Source organism: Macrotis lagotis, chromosome X, assembly GCF_037893015.1.
Source record: "Macrotis lagotis isolate mMagLag1 chromosome X, bilby.v1.9.chrom.fasta, whole genome shotgun sequence".
NCBI classification, from domain to species: Eukaryota; Metazoa; Chordata; class Mammalia; order Peramelemorphia; family Peramelidae; genus Macrotis; species Macrotis lagotis.
The window spans coordinates 311,078,087-311,102,066 of NC_133666.1; the positions used below are offsets into that span (position 1 = coordinate 311,078,087).

Sequence of the window (23,980 nt, forward strand, 5' to 3'; positions counted from 1 at the left end):
CCTGCTGCCAACTAGCACAAGAATTTTTCCCCATGAGCATTTCTAGTAAGAGTTGGGGGTAGAGATCTCTTCCACAACAGCTTGGCCATTTCATTATTAGGCAGCCCTAATGGTTAGGAAGTCTTTCCTTAATACATAGCTAAAATCTTAGGCAGAGCGAAAAACATAATCTGCCTTTTATAATTTTAATGGTTGTTACTCTGGAGTTACCCAGAGCAAATCTAATATCTTTTCCAGATGACAAACTTCCACAATTTGAAGGAAGTAATTTTGCCCACTCCCATCCCCCTTCCCTTCAAGCCTACTATTCTCCAGGATAAACATTTCCAGTTCCCTCTGAATTTTGGTCTTTTGCCTAACTATCCTGACTCCTTATTGCCTGGATCCAGGTATGCCATTTAGGTCTATAAAATGAGTTGGAATTTGAACTGCCTTCTCTTGTGTTTCTAGTCCATGTTATGATCAGCCATGGGGTGCCTCTTTTACAGGCCAAGGGAAGGTTTTGCTCTTATTTGAGACAAGGCCTCAGATCTTGTTAGAGAATAAAGTTAAGCAAAATGGATGGAATTTGGAAACCCAAGCCAGCTGGCACTGTTACAGTGAACACTGCGGCAGGATGGAGAGTGAGCGTCTGGCATCCTGGAGTGAGGCGATCTGGCTGATTCAAGCTTGTCAGGGCAGTGAGTCCCTTCCAGGACCTGGAATGCCACAAACATGATATTTCAGGTTCCTGGAAGCAACAGACCACTGTGGGTATTCTGGTGTTCCACCTTAAGAGTCTGTAGTGAGACTCAGGTTCCCCCATTACCACCTTTACTCTTGAGTCTTTGGGGTTTTAGTCTTCTTCAAAGTCTAGGTTTGAATCCTGTCTCCAACACTGGTTAACTATGGGATATGGTCAAGCTAATTAACCTCTGAACCTCACTTTTCTTATCTGGAGAATGGGACAATAATGACTATGTGGCTATATTGGGACTGTTATGAGGATTAGATGAGCATGTCAAGGATATTGTAAACTTCAAAGTGTTAGAGAAATGTCACCCCTACTGTTGTTGGCATTGTTGTTGCAACTTGATCTTTAAATATTTTTTATTATTAGCTGTCATATACACATTTTTGGGGGTATATGCATTTTTTCTTCTTCTAAGTGAACCTGAAGGAAAGATTAGGTTTTTTTTTTAAAGAAGAACTAGGGAAGAGAATGTATAGAGCTACGCTTTCTAATATTACCTTGAACAAGTTAGTTTCAAAACATTTCAAAAACTTTGGTAGATATATGATTTACTGATATGACCCTCCTTTTCCATGGGCCTAGTCATGACTCATCCCATCTTGTGTAGTTTTTGTTTATTCTTCCAGTGTCTAGTCTAGCTTTGTCACCCAGGCATAAGGACTGGACCTGTGATGTCTTTGACATAAGGGACTCCTTTGAAGAAAAATTCCCTCTTCCCATTCAGTGGTATCTTCTTTGCAACTTATAGTTGTAAAGAGTTGACTAGAGCATGGAGAGATTGAGTCACTTTCCCACAGTCAAAAATGCAGAATATGTCAAAATATGTCAGAATATGTCAATTTGCTTTCTTGGCTTTGAAGACAGTTTTTTATGTATGTTGCTGCCTCTCATTAGAAAGTAATTGTACTATGGACAAATGGCACATTTGTTGTTCAATCATGTCTGATTTTTCATGATCCCATTTGGGGTTTTCTTGGCAAAATTACTGGAATGCTTTGCCATTTCCTGTTCAGCTCACTTTACAGATGAGGAAAGAGAGAAAACCAAGATTAAAGTGACTTGCCCAGGGTCACAGGGCTAATGTTTGAGGCTGGATTTGAACTCAGGTCTACTGACCTCAAGCCTGTCACTTTTTCCACTGTGCCACTGAAACTTCCCTCCAAAGACTATATAATAGACACAACACATGTTGTCTTCTCCCCTTTCCCCTCCCCTTCCCCTTTTCCCACCCTTCTCCCTCTTCCTTGCCCTTCTCTCTGATTCTCCTCTTCCTATTCCTTGTCTCCCTTCAAGACTCAGCTCAATTGTTACAACTACATAAAACCTTTTCTTATCCTCATTCCCCAATTTTGAGTTCTATTGCTACCAATTTGCCTGAATTGTGTATTTACTGATCTCTGTAGTTCCCCTAGAGTTATAAGCTCTTTGAGGGAACCTTTTCTTTTTTGTCTTTGAATGGCCAATACCTACCATAGTGCTTTGCATATAACAAGTGCTCAATATATGCTTGTTGTATTGAACTTTACAAATGAGGAAACAGAAGGGCGGAGAGTTGTTTTTTATGAGAATGGTGTATTCTTGCTCAGTCTGGTTGCTCTCCCACATCTTATATCACAAATTTTGAGACACTTGGGATGGGCTGGGGAGGATGACATTTCCATTAAAAGTATAGGGTAAAAGTGTGTTTGGAGTAAGGACAGCTTACTATAAGTGAAAAAAAGTGAATATCGAGGGTGACAGACTATCATACCTTAATTATCTGAAATATATTGGTCTATTAGTAAGTGGAATAATCAAGTCCATATTCTTTTCTTCCCAGTATTATTGATAATGTTCAATATGTGACTCATCAATTCTATTCTCTGTCTTCCTTTTCCCCTTTCTGCAAAATAAGGGATCTGGGTCTAGATTTTTCTCTGAAGATCTCTTTCAGCTTGTACATTTTATGGTTCAATCAGATGATCAGCAAGCATTTATTAAATTAAATTTGCTAGAAGCAAGCATCTATTAAATTAAATTAAGTTAAACTTGTTAGAAAGATTCATGAGTTTCTTTCTTTCTCCCTCTCTTTATGTCCAGATAACAAGTATGATGTCAAAGTATACACTGGAGATATAATTGGTGCTGGGACAGATGCAGATGTCTTCATTAATATCTTTGGAGAATATGGTGACACAGGTAATTCCAGATGATTTTTTTTCATGCTTCTCTTCTAATGTCAGTCTAGGTTGGCTTTAGGGAAAATACTTTCCAGAAAACCTGGCTTAGACCATAAATTTGGTTCCACTCTGCATGAAAGGAATCCAGTGTCTGCATGTGGATAAAAAGCAGAAGAGAGTAAACTGTAGAAAATGCTAAACCAACCTGTCAAGTAAGGAGACTTCAAGGCTGCACTTTGGAAAGCAAAGCTCTATAAATAAAGCAGGTTTTATGATGATGTGGGGTACTTTGCCCAATGCTTATATTTCAAATGTGGTTTATTCATCTTTCAGGATAAGGTATTACTTGACTCTCTGAAATTTCTTCCTATCACATGACCCAAAGCAATTCTGGTTCCTTTGTTCCCCCAGACTAAGTTCCCTAGGAAAATCTTTCTCTTTTGACAGTATAGTTTTCTTTGTCAAAAAATGGTACTCTGATGTCATCTAAATTTTGTACCTTATTTTCATATGAAATTTTGGTGACAATGGTTGATACCAGTAGTTTGAGGGTTTAGAGGCTTTCACAAAGTAGTTAGAGAGATCAATAATGGATAAGACAATAGACCTTAATTATTGAGTGTTCTAGTCATACAAGAGGCTCTAAAGTTTATAATGAGACACTGAGAATGAGAGTTAGGAGGCAGGCTATGAGGAGAATAGGGGTATGAGATAGTTCTTTGTACAGACAGGCATACTTCCCTCAGATCTGGCACCTCCAGGTCTTGAGAAGCTCTCCATTGCTCTTCCTAGTCAATGTGTTGGATGCTAGGGCTCTTCATCATTTGTGCAATGGGAACCAGGAATGACTTTTTATGAGAATAGGTCTGTTCTTGTTCAGTCTGGTTGGTTTCCCACCTCTCATGTCACAAGTGTAGAGACACTAGGGAAGGATAGCATTTCTATGAAAATTGTAGGGTGAGAGAAGGCCAGAGACCTGACCTTTGTGGGTCTCAATTTTATCATCCTTGAAATGAGGTCATTGGCCTAGATGAATGCCTTAGAGTTTTAATATTCATGATTTCAAGAAGTGTGTCTTTGCTTTAAGGAAGCCCTCAGAAAGAGCTATTTATATAGCTCAGGTAAAACCCTCCTTTAATCAGATTAAATGAGGGAAAAGACCATTGGATGAACATTGGATGAACATGGATGTACCTATAAAGAGATGCAATTTGCCTCTTTTCAGAATACTGACTCTGTTTCTAAAACTGCTTGTTGACCATAAATGTGTCCTTTCCCTTTATGGATCACAGTTCTTCACCTGTAAAATAAAAGGTTTTGGGAAAGAGAAACTCCAAAGTACCTGCAAGTCCTATACATTTACAGATATATTAATTCATTCTAGGTTATCCTAGTATCACACTTTGTCATTTCTCTGAGGCACAGAAGTCATGACATGGGAATTCTGTGTACGTGTTGTGTCTCCCACTAGATAGTAAGCTCTAGGAGAGCAGACACTGTGACTTATCAGTATTTTGTACTTCCCCAGACTAGACACTAGTTAGTCATATCATCCCTGACTTTCCACTTCTTGGCTGACAATTCTTTATATGCTGATCTTGGGTCCTTACCTACCTTCATACTTAACTTACTGAGGATTTGGAAATCATCCTTGTGGATATGACTTCAGGAAAGTAAGATACCACTTCTACATAATTACCTCCTGTCTCCTTAGAATTAGATTTTCAGATCTAGAAGGAACTTTAACAATCGTTTAGTCTGGTGAACTATTTTTTAATAGAGTATCTACTTTTCACTTCCCCAAAGAGAAAAGATAAGCATACATAGTAGAAAATATCAGGAAGGGGGTGAGTTCTATGCATAGTGTGGGCACCAGGAGGTTTTGGTGCTTAACCCTTTAATAGCAAAAAAGAGGTAGAATTTAAACCTTGAAGGATGAGTGAGGGTTGTATAGATCATGAGTCAGGGAGGGTGATGAGTGAGTTGGGATGGTACTGGAATGTGGGAAAAATTGATGAAGGGGTGTTGACCAGGAGAATAAAAATTTTCTTTTGTTATTCTGACCTTGATAAACACTAAAAAGTATTAACATTTCTATAGACAAAGAAAAAAGAGAATTATGTATAAAATAAAGATTCTTGTTATATATTTTTTTATTTTTGTAAACATTTATTCAGTTCACTATATTAGTTCAAAACCTCTCACTTATCTGTTTCCCTCTAATCCTCTTTCTTCTCTTTAAGTTTTTTTTGCAAGGCAATGGGGTTAAATGACTTGCCCAAGGCCACACATCTAGGCAATTATTAAACGTCTGAGGCGGGATGTGAACTCAGGTACTCCTGACTCCAGGACAGGTGCTCTATCCACAATACCATCTAGCTACGCCTCTAATTCTCTTTCAAATATCTTTTGTACATTTTCTTTTAATGTTTTATAAATCATCATTTCTTTCTTTCTTTAATAAGGGAGAGGGAAACATCACCCCATAATTCTCCTTTCCCTCCCAAAATTCCTCTCCTTGTAACAAGTTAGCACAGTAAAGCAAAAGAAATTATATATTGTCTAGGTCTGAAAACATTTCTCATTCTGCACCTTTACTCTATCACTTCTTTGTGAAGAGGTGAGTAGAATGCTACATTGTTAATATTCTGAAATTATGACTGATTTATAATAGCATTTATCAAAGTTCTTAAGCCATTTAAAGTTGGTTTAAAATTTTGTTGTATTTATTGTTATGAATTAAATAATTCTGCTCACTGTACTCTGAATCAATTACTAGAAGTCTTTCCAGGTTACTCTGGCTAGAGACCTTTCAATTTTTTATGGCACAATAAAAATGCATTGTATTCACATGCCATAATTTATCCAGTCATTCAAAAATCAATGGATTTTCTCTTAGTTTGCAGTTAATTGCAACAACAAAAGTACTTCTATGAATGTTTTTGTACATGACTCCTTTCTGTCTTTGACCTTTTTTTGATATGTTCCTATATAATATATATCTTTAGATCAAAAGGAGGTGCAGAGAGTTTTGTTTTGATTTACTATGATAACTTGTTATAAGAATTTGGGGTCTAGTTCCAAGTTCCTTTCCAGAAAGGTTAAACCAATTCATAGGTTCCACTTCTAGTGCATTAGTGTTCTTACACCTTTTAATATTCATTTTCCTTTTTTTAGGTCATTTTTGCTATTCTGGTGAGTGTGAGGAAGAACTTCAGAGCTGTTTTCAGTTTTCTTATGATCAATGATTTTCAATATATGGGCAATATGGCTTGCACTTATATTTTTGAATTGACTCATTATATATCTTAGCTATCAGAGCTTTATTAGAAAACATTGTTGTGACAGAAGGTAAGGAAGTGGAGGGAGATTGCTGAGGCCTGTCCTCTGTCCCTGGAATAGGACTCTGGGGCTTTGACCACATTCAGACCCTGGTTGCAGTCTAGGCACCCCATAGGGCAGGGTCCCCCCCCCACAGCCTTGTGGCAGAGGGGTACACTTGTGGTCATTAAATAGACCAGGAGAGCAGTCAGAGCCTCATACACTGAGGTCCTTGCTGGGGGAAGGACCTCAGAAGATCGGGAAGCACCCCCAAACCAGGCACAGGTTGGGGAAAAGAGTAAGCAGAAAAAAGAAACCTGACCATAGACAATTACTTTGGTCCCATGGAAGACCAAACCACACAATTAGAAGATGAGAAGGTCTAAGCTTCTGCATCTAAAGATTCCAAGAAATACAGAAGTTGGGCTCAGGCTATGACAGAGCTAAAAAAAGATTTAGAAAATCAAATAAGGGAGATAGAAGAAAAATTGGTAAAAGAAATGAGATGCACAAAACACATGAAAAAGAAGTAAGCAGCTTAGTTAAGGAGATCCAAAAAAATGCTGAAGAAAGTAACATGTTTAAAACCACTTAGGTCAAATGAATAAAATGGTTCAAAAAGTTATTGAGGAGAAGAATGCTTTAAAAAAGCAGAATTGACCACTTAGAAAAGGATATAAGAAAGCTCTCTGAGGAAAACAAATCCTTCAGATGTAGAATGGAGCTAAAGGAAGCTGAGACTTTGCAAGAAATCGAGACACAATAATTTAACACCAAAAGAATGAAAAATTAGGAGAAAATGTGAAATAACTGATCTGGAAAACAGATCCAGAAAAGATAATTTAAAATTTATTGGGTTACCTGAAAGTCATGATCAGGAAAAGAGCCTTGACTTCATTTTTAAATAATTTCTACAGGAAAATTGCCCTGAGATTCTAGAAGCAGAGGGAAAAATAGAAATTGAGAGAATGCACTAATCTCCCCTGTAAAAGGATCCAAAAAACAACACCCCCAAGGAATATTATAGCCAAGTTCCAGAACTCCCAAGTCAAAGAGAAAATATTACAAGTAGTCAGAAGGACACAATTTAAATATTGTGGAGCTGCAGTCCGGATCACAGAAGACTTAGCAGCAACTACATTAAGGGCTTTTAAGGCTTGGAATATAATATTCTGGAAGACAAAAGAGCTTGGAATGGAACTGAGAATCAACTACCCAGCAAAATTGAACATCCCCTTCCGGGGGGGGGGGGGTGGAGATGGATTTTTCAATGAAACAGTGGGAATTTTCAGTGTTACAGTTGAAATGACCAGAGCTGAACAGAAAGTTGATTTTCAAGTATGGGACTCAGTTGAAGCATAGAGAGGGTAGACAAGAAGGGTAAATTATGAGGGACTTGATGATGATGAATTGTGCATATTCCTGCTTAGAAAGATGATACTGATAATACTCATATGAACCATCTCATTTAATAGAGTAGGTAGAAGGAGCTTTTATAGATGAGGCACAGGAGAGAGCTGAATTTGAAGATATAATATATTATAAAAATGGAGTCAGTGGGTGAAAGGGAAATGTACTGGGAATAAGAAAAAGGAAAGGTAGAATAGGCTAAGATATTTCATGCAGTTTTTGCAATGGTATGGAAGGGGGGAAGGTGAGGGGGAATGAGGGAGCCTTCATTCTCATCAGAAATGGCTCAGAGAGGAAACAGCATACATACTTAATAGGGTATCAACATCTAGAAGAAAAAGGAGAAGAGGGGATGGGGAGGGGAGGGGGGATGTGGGTGATAGAAAAGAAGGTAGATCATAGGAGGGGATAGTTAGATATAACACATTTTCTTTTTTTACTTTTTGCAAGGTGCTGAGATTGGGTGGCCTGTCCAGCACCATGGGCCTGGGTGGTTGCTGGGTCTCTGGGTTGGAATGTTGTCTTGGGGACTCTTGGCCCTAGGGCCTGTTCTCTGTCTTCTGTGCCACAGCACATTTTTGAAGAGGGACAGAGTGAAAGGAGAGAGAAAATATAATAGATGGTAGTAAGGAGGAATGGATGGAAGGAATTACAATTAGCAAGAGCAACTGTGGAAAAAAATGGAAGTAACTTCTATGATGGACTTATGATAAAGAAAGTGATCCAGCCAAGACAGAGATAATGGTATCAGAACAGAATGAAACACATTTTTTTCTCTTTCTTTTACTTTATTTCTCATGAGGTTTTATATTTTTGTGGGGGAGGGAGTATGATGTTTACTCTTAAACAATAATATTTTAGTAATATGTAAATAAATTAAAGAAAAATAAAAAAATGAAAAGAAAAACATTATTGCAAAGTTTTTTCCAGTTTACCAGTCTTCCTTTTAATTTTAGCTTCATTGATTTTGGGCAAAAACTATTCAATTCTATGTAATCTAAATTATTCACTCCCCCCCCCCCCCCGGTGATTTCTCTATTCCTATCTATAGTCATTTAAAAAGGATCTCTTTTCCTATTTCTCTAATTTGTTCACTATGGGACCCTTTATATCTAGGCCTTGAATTCATTTGGAGCTTATTATAGTATACAGTCTTAGATGTTGGTCTAAATTAAATTTCTTTCAAATGATTTTCTAGTTTTTCCAGCAGTATTTCCTCAAATAGTGAATCCTTAATTCTATAATTGAGGTCTTTGGATTTATTGAATACTAACCTTAGATATTCATTTGATCTTTTATCTTATGTTATAAATCTGTTCCACTGATCAACCTTTCTATTTTTTTAAAGCAGGACCAGTAAGTTTTGATAGCTACTGATTTATAATAGTTTCAGATCAGATACTGCTGGACCTCCTTCCTATTTTTTCATTATTTCCCTTGAGATTTTAGATTTTTCCCCCCTTTAAAATTAATTTTACTTTTAAAAAATTCTATAAACTAACTTTTAATGGTATAATTTGTTATTTGCTTAATTGGTTATACTACTGAATAAATAATTTAATTATTTTTATAATTTTTACTATGTTGGCAGAGTCTAACCTTGTGTAATTAATATCATTCCAATTATTTATATTTGTTTCTTTATTTACATCTGCTTCTGTTTCTGTAAAAAGTGTTTGTGGTTGTAGTCATATAATTGTTATATTTATTTGTCATTGTAGGTGGACTTCTGAATATTTACAGATTCTGTAGTCTATTTGAATAGAATTTTCTATTTTTGTCATGGGGGTTAATATACAGAAAATCTGATTATCTGTGTGGTTTTATTTTATATCCTGCTAATTCACTGAGAATATAAATTGGTTAAACTACATTTTAGTCAAATTTCTAGATTTCTCTAAATAGATCATTATATATCATCAACAAAATGTGATAATTTTGTTTCTTTTTGTCTTGGTTTATGTTCTTGATTTCTTTTTCCTGTATGAAATTTTCTAGATGACTTTTATAAAACTTTTATCAAATGTGAGTTGTGATACTAGATATCTTTGCTTTGGTCTTGATCTTATTGGAAAGTTCTATAACATTTCTCCATTAAAATAATGCCATATTTTGGTTTTAAATAGATATTATTAAAAGAATTATATTGAATAGAGAGCTGACTCCTAACCAGGAGTTTGTAAACCAGGGTTTGCATTCCACCTCTGACACATGCTACCTTGTGACTCTGGTCAAATCTTTTAACTTTTCAGTGCTCTTGGCAAAGTCCTAAGATATATATATATATATATATATATATATATATATATATATATATATATATATATGTATATATTACTGAGAAGATGCCAATTTTCCTTTTAGTACAGGGAATTTCCCCATTTGATTGTTTTCTATACACATGAAATAACTCATTTAGTTTAACATATTAAAGACAGGTTCAGTTGTTCTCATAATTTTATTCTATACTTAATGTTTTAAATATAAATGAATGTTGTATGGTTGGTAAAATCTTTTTCTGTATCTCTTGATAAAATAATATTTACTTTAAAATAAATATAATCTATTATGATAATACTTTTCTTAATATTAAACTAAACCTGTATTTCAGGTATGTCCAATTTTGTCATAATATATTATCTTCTAAAAATTTTTCTGTGCCTCTAATATTTTATTCAACATTTTGCATCAATATTCATCAGTGATGTTGTCACTAGTTTTATTTTTATATTTTTGACAGAATCTTTTTTCTATGGTTGACATTTATGTAATATTTGATTTAAATGTTCTTTAAATGTTTGAGTTCAATTATAAATACATGTTTGGTAACAAGTTGTTGCAATGGGTAGAGCACCAGCCCTTGATTCAGGAGAACCTGAGTTCAGATTACAAATCCATGAAATCCTGGAGATTTTTTCTTTGAATGTTCATTTATAACCTGATCAATTTCTTTAGTCTTTTGAGATTGGATTACCATTATTCTCTACTTTTTCTTCTACCAGTCTGAATATTTTATATTTTTATAACTAAGCATCTATTTTATCACTTTTATTGGTATGTAATATAACAAAATAGTTCTTAATAATTTCCTTTGTTTCCTTTTGATTTGGATTATTTTTTGAGGTTGACAATTTGGTTTTCTTCTCTTTAAAAAATGTTGTTAGCTTGAACTCAAAATCTTGCAAAAGGATGAATTTAGGAGCGGCTAGGTGGCACAGTAGGGGGTGGCTAGGTGCTGCAGTGGATAGAAGAAAGAAAAATCTTACAAAATACATACCTGGGGAGCAGCTAGGTGGCCGCAGTAGATAGAGCACCAGCCCTGGAGTCAGGAGTACCTGAGTTCAAATCTGGCCTCAGACATTTAATAATTACCTAGCTGTGTGGCCTTGGGCAAGCCACTTAACCCCATTTACCTTGCAAAAAAACTAAAAAAAAAGTATGAATGTGGAAAACTACCTTTACCTATAACTGGAAAAAATGAATAAAATATTATTAGCCAATAGTTTATCACTTTTATTAACTATTTTAACATTTTAGTTTTATTCGTAAATACAATTTTTCCTTTTAGTTTTGATTCTTTGATTTTCAGGATCCCTGTCTTTTTGACCAGAAGATTTTTTTTTAGACTTAGCTATAAGAAAAATTTTAATATGAGCCTATCAGTGGACTGGTTCGTTGTGATGTTAGAGAAGGCTTGATCATTTTTTCCCTTTGTCTTTTTCCCTTGTGTTCCTATGTATATATGTATGTGAATAGGGGAACGGAGACTGGAAAGTGAAAAAGACAACTTTGAAAGGGGGGCAGAAGACAAGTTCACGATAGATGCACCAGATTTGGGGCAGTTGATAAAAATCACTATTGGCCATAACAATAAAGGTGGATCTGCCGGCTGGTTCCTATCAAAGGTGGGTTCTTACCATTTATCAATGACTATTTAAAACCTACATGAGAAATTTTATGCTCTTTGACATATTGTTCAAGACCTTCTTCAAACTTAATGAATGAATGGAGGAGAAGCCTTTATGAAACATTTACAACATTCTAGGCATTGTACATTGGAGATACAAGTACAAAAATGAGACAGTCCCTGTATTTACATTTTATAAGAGGGAGACAACACAGATAAGAGGGTGATGTTTGAAGAACAGTGTTTGGGTCTGAGAAATCATAGGGATGGTGCGTGGACCCATAGTGCAATCAATTGTCACATCTTTTATAGAAGTAAGGGGATAGTATTAATTTGTATGTTGTTTCCAGAATGAGGGAAAAAGCTAAGGATAGGTATAGAATATGGAGAGGTGAAGCAAAACAGATGGCAAGGACTGGGCTGTGGTAGATGCCTAGGTGGAATGGGAAGTATGACCTTATCTGAGATTGGCTAGTTATTAATCTATTGACCATTAACCTATTAATTGGCTAGTTATTAAATATGCATTAATTAAGCTCAAACCAAGTGCTGTATATTTCAAGGAGATAAAGATGCAAAAATAGTTCCTCAGGGAGCTTATATTTTTGAGAGGAAAAACAGGTATATATATGCATGATATATACAAGTAGGTACAAGATGATTGGTGTATAGGGAAAGCTCCAAAAAGTGCAACATAAAGGAATCATTCATGAGTCCCCTTTCTATCATTCTCCTTCACTTCAGGAACCTTGCATTTCACCATGCTCTATTCATTTGTAATTATTCTTTTTTATTTATATTATATTTTATATTTATTTCACATACACACAGAGAGTATGCCATCTCTGATGAGGGAAGGAATATTTATCTCTCTAGGACTGAGGTGGTTTATTGTATTCATTAGTTTTACTAGGTTTTTTTGCATTGTTATTATTTTTTATTGGGCAACCAGGTGGTATGCCAGGAGTCAGGAAGATCCATCATCCTGAGTTCAAGTGTTACCTCAGACACTTAACTAGCTATGTGACCCTAGACTTGTTTGCCTGGTTCCTCATCTATAAAATGAACTAAGAAACCCCAAATGGAATCACAAAGAGCCAGACATGACTCAACACCTGAAGTAGTGAAAGGTGTTTTCTTAACCCAGAGTTCTCCATCTTGACGAAATCTCTGGTCTTTTAGGGCATCTTGCTTCTAAGGGAGTGAACCAGCAGACAAATAGTAGTGTGTGAATGCACATAGACATTTACTAGCAATCGTTATCAATCAACATACATTCAGAGAGGAATAGTAGTTAACAAAACTGTTTAAATAGCCAAAATATCTTTATACACCTTTTGAAGGGTGATACATTTTCAAATGAATTGCAGTAGTCACAATGTAATGGTTTTGGCACAAGGCAGCACCTGAGATGTACCTTGAAGGATGGGAAGGATTCCAACCAGCAGAAACACAGAGGAAACACATTCTAGGTATAGGGAGATCCATAGAGGAAGAAGAGAAGGGAATGAGATTGGGGAGCAGTGAGACAGGAACATAGAATATGTGAAGGGGAGTAACAAAATAATTTTGGAAAAGTAGATTGAACTCAGACTGTAGAGAGCCCTGAGTGCCAGATAACGAGTTTATATTTCATCCTATAAATGATGAGGAATTGCTGAGAATTTTGAACAAGGGAATGACTTGGTAAAATCTGTACATTAGAATTGGGGTTATACATCAGCAAAACTAGGAAAGGATAAATGTTGAGCTGTCATGAAATGTATCTCTAACGATGAAGCTGGTCTCTAGTAATCTAGTATCCCAGGGAGGAGCAGAGAGGAGAACAGTACACAGCTGGTCTAAGGACAGGTGTTAAGCCTTTATTGGCCCTAGGGTTTATTTGTTTTCTCTGCCTGCCAATGAACTGGGAACCATTCCAATTCCTAGAAGTGCCACAAGGATTAATTAATAAATCTGCTACAAAATTATATATTTTCTCTTTATTTGTTTATCCCCATGAATATATCCCTTTAGTGCTTAGAAGTAAAAATTCAAAAGAAGAGCTCTTAAATTTTTAAAAATTTATTTTTTAATTCAATTTTATTTTTAGATCCCAGTTCTTTCCCTCTCCCACTGAGAAAGTAAGGAAAACAAAGCCCATTACAAATAGGTATGGTCATACAAAACAGATTTCCTCATTAGGCATTAAAAAAAGAGAAAGAAAACCATTGCTTCAATATGCACTCCGAGTCCTTCAGCTCTCTATCTAGAGCTAGATATTATGTTTCATTATGAGTCCTTTGGAATTGTAGTTGGATCATTTTGTTGATCAGAGATAGTAAGTCTTTCAAAGTTGATTATCTTTATGGCATTGCTGTTACAATATAGTTCTCCTGATTCTGCTTATTTCATTTTGTGTTAGTTCATATAAGTCTTCCCAGGTGTTTCTTAAGCCATCTTCTTCATCCTTTCTTACAGTATAATTATTTTCCCTCACATTCATTTACCCATATTTATTCAGCCATTTCCCAATTGAGCTCCTCAGTTTTCAGGACTTTGCCACTTATAGAGAGGCTATAACTATTTTTGTATATATAGGTCCTTTCCCTCTTTCTTTCATCACTCTGGACTATAGATTTAGGAATGATATTGGTGGGTAAAGAAGGATTCTGTATGACTTCCATGGAGTAAGGTAAGGGAACTCAAAGAAGTTCTTCCTCTTCTCCTATAGGCAAAATTGAGGGCAGGCTAAAGAATGAAGGTGGAAGTATGAGAAACCAGAAAGAGGCTTCAATAAGCCAAGACCTTGACTCATTGTGTAGGAAAGAATAAGGTGGTCAAGAAGAATAGCTCATGTCTGTCTTTCCAGTCAAGACCTTTTTTGGGTAATTTTTAAAATTTTATACTTGAATACAAACTGAGAAAATAAAATAAAATTGCCATGTACACACAGCTGACCATAAGAGAGGATGCAGACTAAAGCAATAAATTACTATTCCAAGAAAATAAAAAAATAAATACTACACATCATTTTCAAAACTGTCCAGCTTTTTTCTGTTTCCTTTTACTCTTTTGTTCTCTATTTACTTATTACTTTATTTTGACCCATCCCTCCCTCCCCTCACTCTCACAATAAAGAAGGCTACAATTAAGCATATAGGTATCAATTTATATAGACATATTTACACAACCTACATATTGTAAAATCATACTATACCTATTTCCTCCTTCATACGTTTCTCTGAAGGGGGATAGCATCTTCCTTCATAAGACCAAGTTTTTCCCATATTTTTCTAAACCAACCAGCTCATCATCTCCTACATCATAGCATCTTTTTTCATAGGATCTTTATTTTTGGTGGGGCAGTGGGGCTAAGTGACTTATCCAATAGTACACAGTGAGTAAGTATCAAATGTCTGAGGTTAGATTTAAACTCAGGTCCTCCTGACACCAGGGTTGGAGATCTATCCACTGTGCCACCTATTTGCCCCATCTTCTTAGGATCTTTGAAGTTAATTTGGGTATTTATAATAGAATGACTTGGTTGCTCGAAATTGTTCTTAAAACAATACTGCTGTTACTGAATACAATATTCTCTTGGTTTTGCTCATTTCACACTTTATTTTGTGGAGATCTCTCCATGCTTTTCTAAAATCATTGAACTCATCATTTCTTATAGCAGAGTAATATTCCATCATGTCATACCATAACTTGTTAAGTCATTTTCCAACTGATGGGCATCCCTACAATTTTCAGTATTTTTGCCATCACAAAGAGAGCTGCTATAAATATTTTAGAACATGTTGGTTCTTTTCCAATTTCCTTGATCCTCTTGGGAACTCACCTAATTGAGGTAGGGCTGGGTCAAAGGTTATATAGGCAGTTAAATAACTCTTCGGGTATAATTACAAATCTCCCTCCAAAATGGTTGGATCAGTTCACAGATCCACTAAGAAGGAGTCAAAGTTCCAATTTTTCCATATGCTCTCCAACATCTGTCACTTTCCCCTTCTATCATTTTAGTCAATCTAATAGGTGTAATATGATAGGACAAGGTTGTTTTAATATGTATTGTTTTCTAATTTATAATGATTTAGAGCATATTTTCTTAGGATTATAAATTGTTTTGATTTCTTCATCATAGAACTGCCTGTTCATATCTTTTAAATATTTATCAGTTGGGAATGACTCACAATTTTATAGTTTTGACAAAATTCTTAAGATATTTGAGATATGAGACTGAGGAACTGTATGTAATTTTTTTTCTATCAGTTTTCTGCTTTCATTCTTATCTTGACTATATTTTTATTTGTCTAAATGCTTTTTTTAAAAATTGAATGTAATCAAAACTATCCATTTATATCTCACAATACTATCTCTTATTTCTTTATAAATTATTTACACATTCACAAGTCTGATAGGCAATATGTTCCATGTTCTTCAGATTTTCTTGTAATATCTCCCTTTTTATCTAGGTCATGTATTACCTTGGTAAATGATATAAGATATTGGTCTATGCCCAGTTTCTGCCATCCTGCTTTCCAGCAGTAAGATAATATTCTTATTTCAAAAACTTAAGTCTTTCCACTTATCAAATACTATAATTATATTTGTTTGCTGCTGTACATAGTATATCTGCTCTGTTCCACTGGTCTATCTATTTCTTAGCTAGGAGCAGATGGTTTTGATAATTACTGCTTTATAATATAGTTTAAGATCTATCCACGCCATTTTTCAATGGCATGAATCTGACCTTGAGTAAAAAGGCCACAAGACCAGGAAAGATATGGAAGTCAGTATCAGATTAGGATAGAATCTTTCCCTTCTTATCCCCCAGCTTTACCCAATGGGGGTATCCTAAAGAATATCAGTTCCACATCTGTGTTTTCTTCTGGATTGTTTACAGTTGGCTATGTCACCATTTGGGGTATCTAGATGATACAGTGATTATATTGTTGGACCTAGAATCAGGAGAACTCATCTTCCTAAGTTAAAGGCCTCAAACACTTATTAACCTATATGAGACTGGGCAAGTCACTTAACCCTGTTGGGCTTCCTGTTCCTCAACTGTAAAATGAACTGGAGAAGGAAATGGCAAACCACTCCAGTTTCTTTTATAATAAAACCCTAAATAAGATCATGAAGAGGAGTACACGACTGCAACAAATGAAAAACAATAAAACAATAATATTTTGTCATCTTTTGTCCTTGAAATTAACTGAGTTTTCTCAAGACTAAGGTAGTTGGCTTCCTTTTGCCTCATTCTAGACAGCATCAAATCATGAATAACATCTTTGAGGAAATACTTCAGCAAGGGTCCATTAATGCCACTAGGTATATCAGCATTCTGACTTATTTGATAACATTATTTTTCAATGCCTCCATTTGTGATGCTGAATGTCTGATATTGGATTCTTTGCTTTTACTTTCCTGCATTTCAAATCCTTCTAGGTGGCTTGCATAACAACAACTCCTGTTCTACCATCTTTAAAGCAGTATTAACAGAGCTTTCCTGATTCTAGTAAAAAACCTCAAGAAAACATGGTTTTTACAGAAGGATTTGAACCCAGATCCTCCTACTTAAGGCAAAAATATGAACTGCAAAACAAAAACATCAAAGTAGTCTTTAATCAGCCATAACAGAGATGTATTGTCTAGGGATACATGGGCAATGTGCTATTGTATTCTGCCTTGTCAAACCACGTCTGGAGGATTATGTTTAGTTTGAGATTCAACATTTTAGTTCTTCCACTAGGTATCATATTGAATTTGAGTATATTTTAGCATTGAATCCCCAATCTGTAGATCCTAAGTCTCGGTTGGACTGTGAAGCCTTATCTGATTGCTATTTATGCCATTGCTTTCCCACTCCTAAAGTTGCTGGCCAGAATTTGCATTGTGTAGGGAATACAGGAAAGTCTAATTGGTCACTATGTTCAATGACATCATTTATTACAATTGTCCCCTCTCTTTCCCACAGCAGAACTCCAACCTTGGGAGAAATGAAAAGTAGTTCCTCCTCGTTGCAGTTCAGATAGAATGAGAGAGACTACCTGTCTCGGGCTCAATATTATTTCACAGTATGCCTGGCATTATGGATCTGGGCTGTGGCTAGTAGCTTTGTAAATTCAAAAACTTAATTTCATCATTTCATTAGTGGCAAGCAGGCTGCAGTGGATCTATTCACTAACCAAACCCACAGAGTTTAACCTGATACAGCAAACATACCTGTCTTAAGAATTTTTTATCTGCTCAGGCTCTTCCTGGTGGGCAGTTTCACTCAGAGGATTAAATTATAGATCAGAAAGTTGTTTGGTGACTGCAGAATTAGAGCAAAGGGAGATGAATATTTTAGGTAATACTCCTTTTAAGCAAAAGTCAACTTCTCATGTACAAAGATGTCAGAGGTGTGGGTGGATATCAATTTGACTGAAAAAACATCTGAGGTTTTGTGAATTCAGTATGTCAATAGTATGAACTGGTAGCCAAAAACAGTAATATAGTTTTTAATCTGCAATACAGAGTATAGTATCAAGGGCAAAGTAGATAATACTACTTCTGTACTCTGCCTAGTCAAACCACCTCTGGAGGATTGTGTCCAATTCAAGGTATTGCATTTTAGATAGGACACTGGCAAGTGAGAAAGTGTCCAGAGGAAGACACCAAGGATGATAATGAACTTTAGGATTCTGCACTCTCAACACTGATTGAAGGACATAGGTTCAAATCTTGACTTTGCTGCCTCCTACTTGGTGAGATCTTGGACAAGTCATTTCATTTCCATGAGCCTCATTTTCCTCATAAAATAAGGGATTCAAATGCCATGACCTTCAGAGTTGATCCCTTCTAGCTGTAAATCTATGATCCTCTAAAATGAGGACATCCAGCCTGAAGAAAGAAAGCCTGGTGTGGGGGAGGGGCAGAGAAGGAGGAGAAGGAACCATGAGGGCTCTTTCCAAGTATTTAAAGGGTAGTCAAGTAGGAAGGGATTTGGACTTCAGGTAATATCGTAGTTGATGGGGCACAGGATCAAGAGTCAGTGAAACTTGTGTTCCAGTCCTGCCTCTGACGTTTACTAGCTGTATGACAAGACTTCTCTGGGCTTTCTCTGTAAATGGGAAATGGATGAATTAATGACCTTTTAGGTCTCTTTCAGCTCTCACTAATTTGTTCTGGTTGATCACAATGGGCAAAAGGAAGAGCAACAGATAAAAGATGAAAAGTGGAAAAATTAGACAAATATCTTCCAAAATAGAATGGATTGCCTCAGAAAGTAATGGGTCCCACTTCCCTGAAGTCTTTGAACAATGACTAGATGACCACTTGTCAGGGATGTCATAAGAGGGGATTCTTGTCCAGGCATGGATTGAACTCTGAGCTCCCTTCTCTCGCTGAGATTCCATGAATCAGTGATATATATATTTATACAGCTTGATGAATTGCCTTTCTCTACTCTAGGGATATTTCTGTCTAATGAAGTGGGACTGATCTAGAAACAGAGCAGCCTCTTCCCTGGGCAGTGCCAGAGACGCATACTTGAAAGTTACCATATAATTCATTTTTTTTCCAGTGCTCCTTTTCTGTCACCAAATGCTTCGGTCATTGCTACATAACTGGAGAAAGGATGGATTACAATTAATCTATTATGTCTTATCTTGCATCAATTATAACTTAGAGTTAGTATCTTCCTCACAAAGAAGGGAGAGGTCTCTTTAGTACTTTCACAGACCATTTCTCAGTGAGGATTATTTCTGGGAAGATTTCCACAGATGACTAAATCTCATCTATTTAGGTGAACCCTTGTCATTTTTAATTTCAGAAGGTGATATGTTTTGATTTTTTCACTAAATTCTAGGGGGTCCATTCTATTTTTAGTCTGCAGGTAACTATTTTGCCCAAATTACTCCCCTCTACCTATTCTCATCTCTAGTCAAACTGGACTATTCTCTACCCTCTCTCCCCATCCTAACAACCCCTTGAGCTCTGCTAATTCCACTCAATTGGTGTAACTGTTTTCTGGGTTTGCTGTGTCATTCCACCCCCTTATTTCCTGTTGAATTCCTATCCTTCCTTTATAAGCCAATGCAAATGCTATCCCTTTTAGAAACATGACATAATAGAGGAGAATCCTGGATTTGAAGTTAGAGACATGGGTTCGAATCCTGGTTCTTTTACTTACTATCTGCGAAACCTTGAGCAAGTCATTTAACCCCTTTTAGAATCAGTTTTCTTAAGTGTAAAATGGTAGATTGGACCAGTTGATCTTGAATGTCTTTCCCAACTCTAAATCTGTGATTCCCTAAGATTATGTCTTTCCCTCTGTGACATAAGGCACTTCATTTTGTATTTCTTGAATGTGCTTGACATGTAAATATTTAATATTTTAGTTATCTTTGTAGATATATACTCTTATTCCTCTACTGGGCTGTAAACTTCAGGAGGGTAAGGACTCTGTTATTTCGATTTTTTTTATCTTTACTAGAACCTAATACTGCATACCTGAGGTATTAAATGTTTATTGATTGGCTACATAATTAAATAGAAAGCATGTTAAAGAATATACATGGTAGTATTCTAAAATCTCAGTTCCTATTTCTTGAACTCAAGTTTCATGGAAAATGTCAAACCAAATTCCTCAAACCTTAATTTCTTGATTATGAAGAAGGGAAGTGGTTTAGATAATAGAAATAACAGATAATTTTTTTAGGTTTTTGCAAGGCAAATGGGGTTAAGTGGCTTGCCCGAGGCCACATAGCTAGGTAAGTATTAAGTGTCTGAGACTGGATTTGAACCCAGGTACTCCTGACTCCAGGGCTGGTGCTTTATCCACTGTGCCACCTAGCCGCCCCAATAACAGATAATTAAAAATCATTCACATTTGGCTTTGTAATGCATAGCAAGAGATAATTTTTTTAGTAATAGAATTACCTGTATAATTATGCTTTGCTTAGGTTAATAATAAAATGAGTTTGTATTTCCAGAGCATGGAGCAGAAAGAGGCAGGTCAAATACATCTAGGGGTAAATCTGACTGGAAGTTTTAAACATTCACCACAGATGTTCCAAAATGCAGTTATTTGAAAAGTGGAAAAATTGACAATTGATGATAATCTCTTCTTCATTGCATTCTCCCTAATCTTCCAGATTATCATTGAAGACATTGGGAACAAAAGAAAATATGATTTCCCACTTGATCGATGGCTGGCCCTAGATGAGGATGATGGCAAAATCCAACGGGATATTCTGGTGGGAGGTGCTATAACCACAGGTAAAGATTGGGGGAAAAGGGTCACTTTTCGGTTAGAAGTAGAATCCTTGCTCCATAGGTACCATTCATTACAAAAAAAACATGTGAAATATCTGTGTATGAGAGCTTACTCAATGGCAAAACATTTATCACATTGTTCCAAGTCTTTGAATAGCCTGATCTTTTCATTACATGTGAGACATGTGACAAAATAGACCTAGCAGGATAGCTCCACAGTTTCAGACTGATGATCTCATTATTTTCATCTCTGATAATGGTACCATGACTGTAAGAGATCACTTAACAATTAGGGAAGAGCCTAGAGAGTCCAAATTTCATTTTATTTAATTAATCATGGGTGTATCATTTTTGATACCAACATTCTTTTCCAACTTACTGCCTATTTAAATTGTTACTTTCCCAAGAAAGTGCTTAGAAGGAGTAAAGTATAGGGGAATGGACTTTGGGTTGTGAGTTCAGAGCCCTGGATTCTAGTCCTAGCTCTATTATTTTCTTGATATATGATATTAGACAAGCTGTTGGGCCTCACTTTTTCATCTGACAAAAGGGGATGCCAATCCATGGTCTACTTGTCTTCTAGGGCTATTGGAGTGAAAGATTTAGAGCTGGAAGGAACCTGAAAATCATCTAGTCTAACCTTTATAAATGAGGAAACTGAGACCAGACAGTGATCAATGGCAGAGTTGAGACTTGAACTCAGCTCTTTTGAGTTCCATTTCAACATTTTTCCATTAAACAATGTGAAGCAAATCTATACAATTTGAATAGTTAAGGATACTAAAGAATGGGAAGATGTCATGCTAGTCTTTTCTTAGCTGTAATGGAGCTGCAGCAACCATTTAACTTCTTTTAGTAGGTTCTTAAGGTAGTTTCAGCAGCAACCATGGTGGGTGGGGGGCTTCCACTGTGGTTTAGTCTAGGGACTCGCCTAGCTCCAGGAACTCCTTTGGAAACTTGTTTGGCTTGAAAACTGTTTATTAAAGAGGAAGGAGAAAAATATGAGAGAGTCATAGTAGAGGATGTGAAGGAGCAAATACATTTAGGAAGGAGGACAAAGGCACAAAGATGGGGCTGGAGTATCAGGTGTCAAGAACAGCCAGGAGGTCAATGTGGCTAGCTTGAGAATGGATGGTGGGGGTTGAATGTGTGAAAAATCCAGATAGGTAGGTTGCAGTCAGATTGTGAAGAGAAGGAAGGAGTAAAATTGAAGAAGAAATGGAAGAGGTCAAGAAATTCTTCATCACTACCTACTGACCTCTCCATCCTTCTTTCTTTAAGTATTGCCTAAAATCCTGTCTTCTAGATGAAGCCTTTCTCAAACTCTCCTAATTCCAATGCCTCTCTTCTGTTAATCATTTCCTACTTATCCTATTTAGTTTATATATATATATTTTTTTTTTTTGTCTCACTTGTTAGAGTCTGAACTCCTTGAGGAGAGGACCATCTTTTCCCTCTTTAAGGATTGCCAGCTTGGACAATAAATATTGACTGATTAAATGACAATCACAACAACTATAACAAGATATAGAAGGTGCTGCCTTGATTTTCCTCCCTCTATTTGGATATTGTCCGGTCCTCCGTTACATCACCTTTCTCATCCTGACTGTCCTACCCTGCCCTGCCCTGCCCCTGTGCCATCTCAGTTCTCTCAGAAGGGATAGAGTGGCAGAGGACATGTGAAAAAACTCATAGAATTCTTTATCTTATAGGTACTCTAAAGACCATTGAGTTAACCCCACCATTTTACAAATAATGAAACTGAGCCCTTGCTGAAGTAAATTATCTGAGATCATATAGGTGATAAGTAGGATTAAATCCAGTTCCTCTGACAATATTCAATGTTTGTTAGTTCATTCATTTAACGAACATTTATCAGCTTCCTGCTATGTGCAAAAACTGTGCCAGGATTTGGGGAAGGCATGAAAGTAATTAAGAAACAATTTCCTGCTTTCTAAAATTGAGAATGTCTTAGCTTCTAGGAGGGGAAGCATGAGGCAAAATTTAATAAGAGCTTCTGTTTGGCCTCTTTGCTTTCAGCATCTCTCTCCTATCTCCTAGTTCAATCTCTTCCTAACTTTCCCAGATCTAACTGTCCTCATGCCAGTCCTCTGCTTATCCCAAACTCCACACTGCAACATTTCCCTCAGAACTGCCAATCAAAACGTATAGTTCCTTAAGGAAAGCAATTCTATTAAATTGCATTGCAGGTTTTGCATTCTGCGGATTTGGCTTGCAGCCTGCTCAACCCAGCACCTTGTTTTTCTCCTCCAGCAGCATCTGGACATTGAAAAACACTAACTACCAGGCTTTACCTTTTCTTTTTCTTTTCTGTTTCTCTTTGATCAAGTGGTCTCACCTGATCCCCTAGTCTCTTAATTAGAACACTAGTACCAGCTCCCCAGAGAAGTTTCAATTTCTTTTCCCTCCCTGAGGATTATAGAGGAGCCATCCATAGCTTGAGTGTTCTCCTTGAGTATTCTGCCCATCCTTAAATTTTAGTAATTGGAGAGACAGTGGACTCTGATTCTGGGGTTAACTGAACTCAAGACTGTCTCTTTCAGCTATGCCATTATTCTAGGATTCACCCTGCAGCATTGCCTATTCTGTCTGTATTTCAAGGAATGCCATGGTTTGGTATGTGATGACATTCCACTTAAATTCCTTAGTGTTTTGGACCTTTTGAATTTCCACACATATATGCTACCCGATTTTAGCAGAAACTAAAGTCACAGTGAAGAATTATTTATTAGTTGTCACTTATGCCTTACCTAGTACTTATTCTGGAAACAAGGATGGCATTATCTATCCTAGTACTGTATGGAAAGCTCCATTTTAAGCACTGGAGGATTTACAAAGACCAGATAAAACTTTACTTTTCTATTCGTGGAGCTTATAGTCTAGAAGAAAGGTATGGTAGATATATAGATAACTGTAATATAAACAATGCATCATATGTACAGATGTGAGGTCATGTGGTTGGGAGAAGAGTCATAACTGAATGGAGAGGACCAGTGAGCTTCATGAAGGAGGCAGCACTTAAATTAACCTTTAAGGATGGGTGGGAATTCAGAAGAGGAGGAAAGGAAAGGGAAAGTAATCTAAGAATAGAAGCATAAGCAAAGGCAGAGGTGGGAAAATATAGATTGTATTTAAGGTATGGATAGTAATTCTTTTTGGAGCAGAGAACATGAAGTAGTAGGA

The 23,980-nt window shown here is 36.3% G+C and overlaps 1 protein-coding gene across 3 annotated transcripts in view; it reads left to right on the plus strand.

The window, feature by feature from the left end:
- The window catches only part of LOXHD1 (lipoxygenase homology PLAT domains 1), a 266,512-nt gene that overhangs the window by 78,254 nt on the left and 164,278 nt on the right, over positions 1 to 23,980 (plus strand). For all 3 annotated transcript variants that reach the window (XM_074203499.1, XM_074203500.1, XM_074203501.1), the window contains exons 5-7: positions 2,813 to 2,911; positions 11,380 to 11,528; positions 20,656 to 20,779. In XM_074203499.1, the coding sequence (XP_074059600.1) occupies positions 2,813 to 2,911; positions 11,380 to 11,528; positions 20,656 to 20,779 (372 nt within the window). The remainder of the gene's footprint in view (positions 1 to 2,812; positions 2,912 to 11,379; positions 11,529 to 20,655; positions 20,780 to 23,980) is intronic.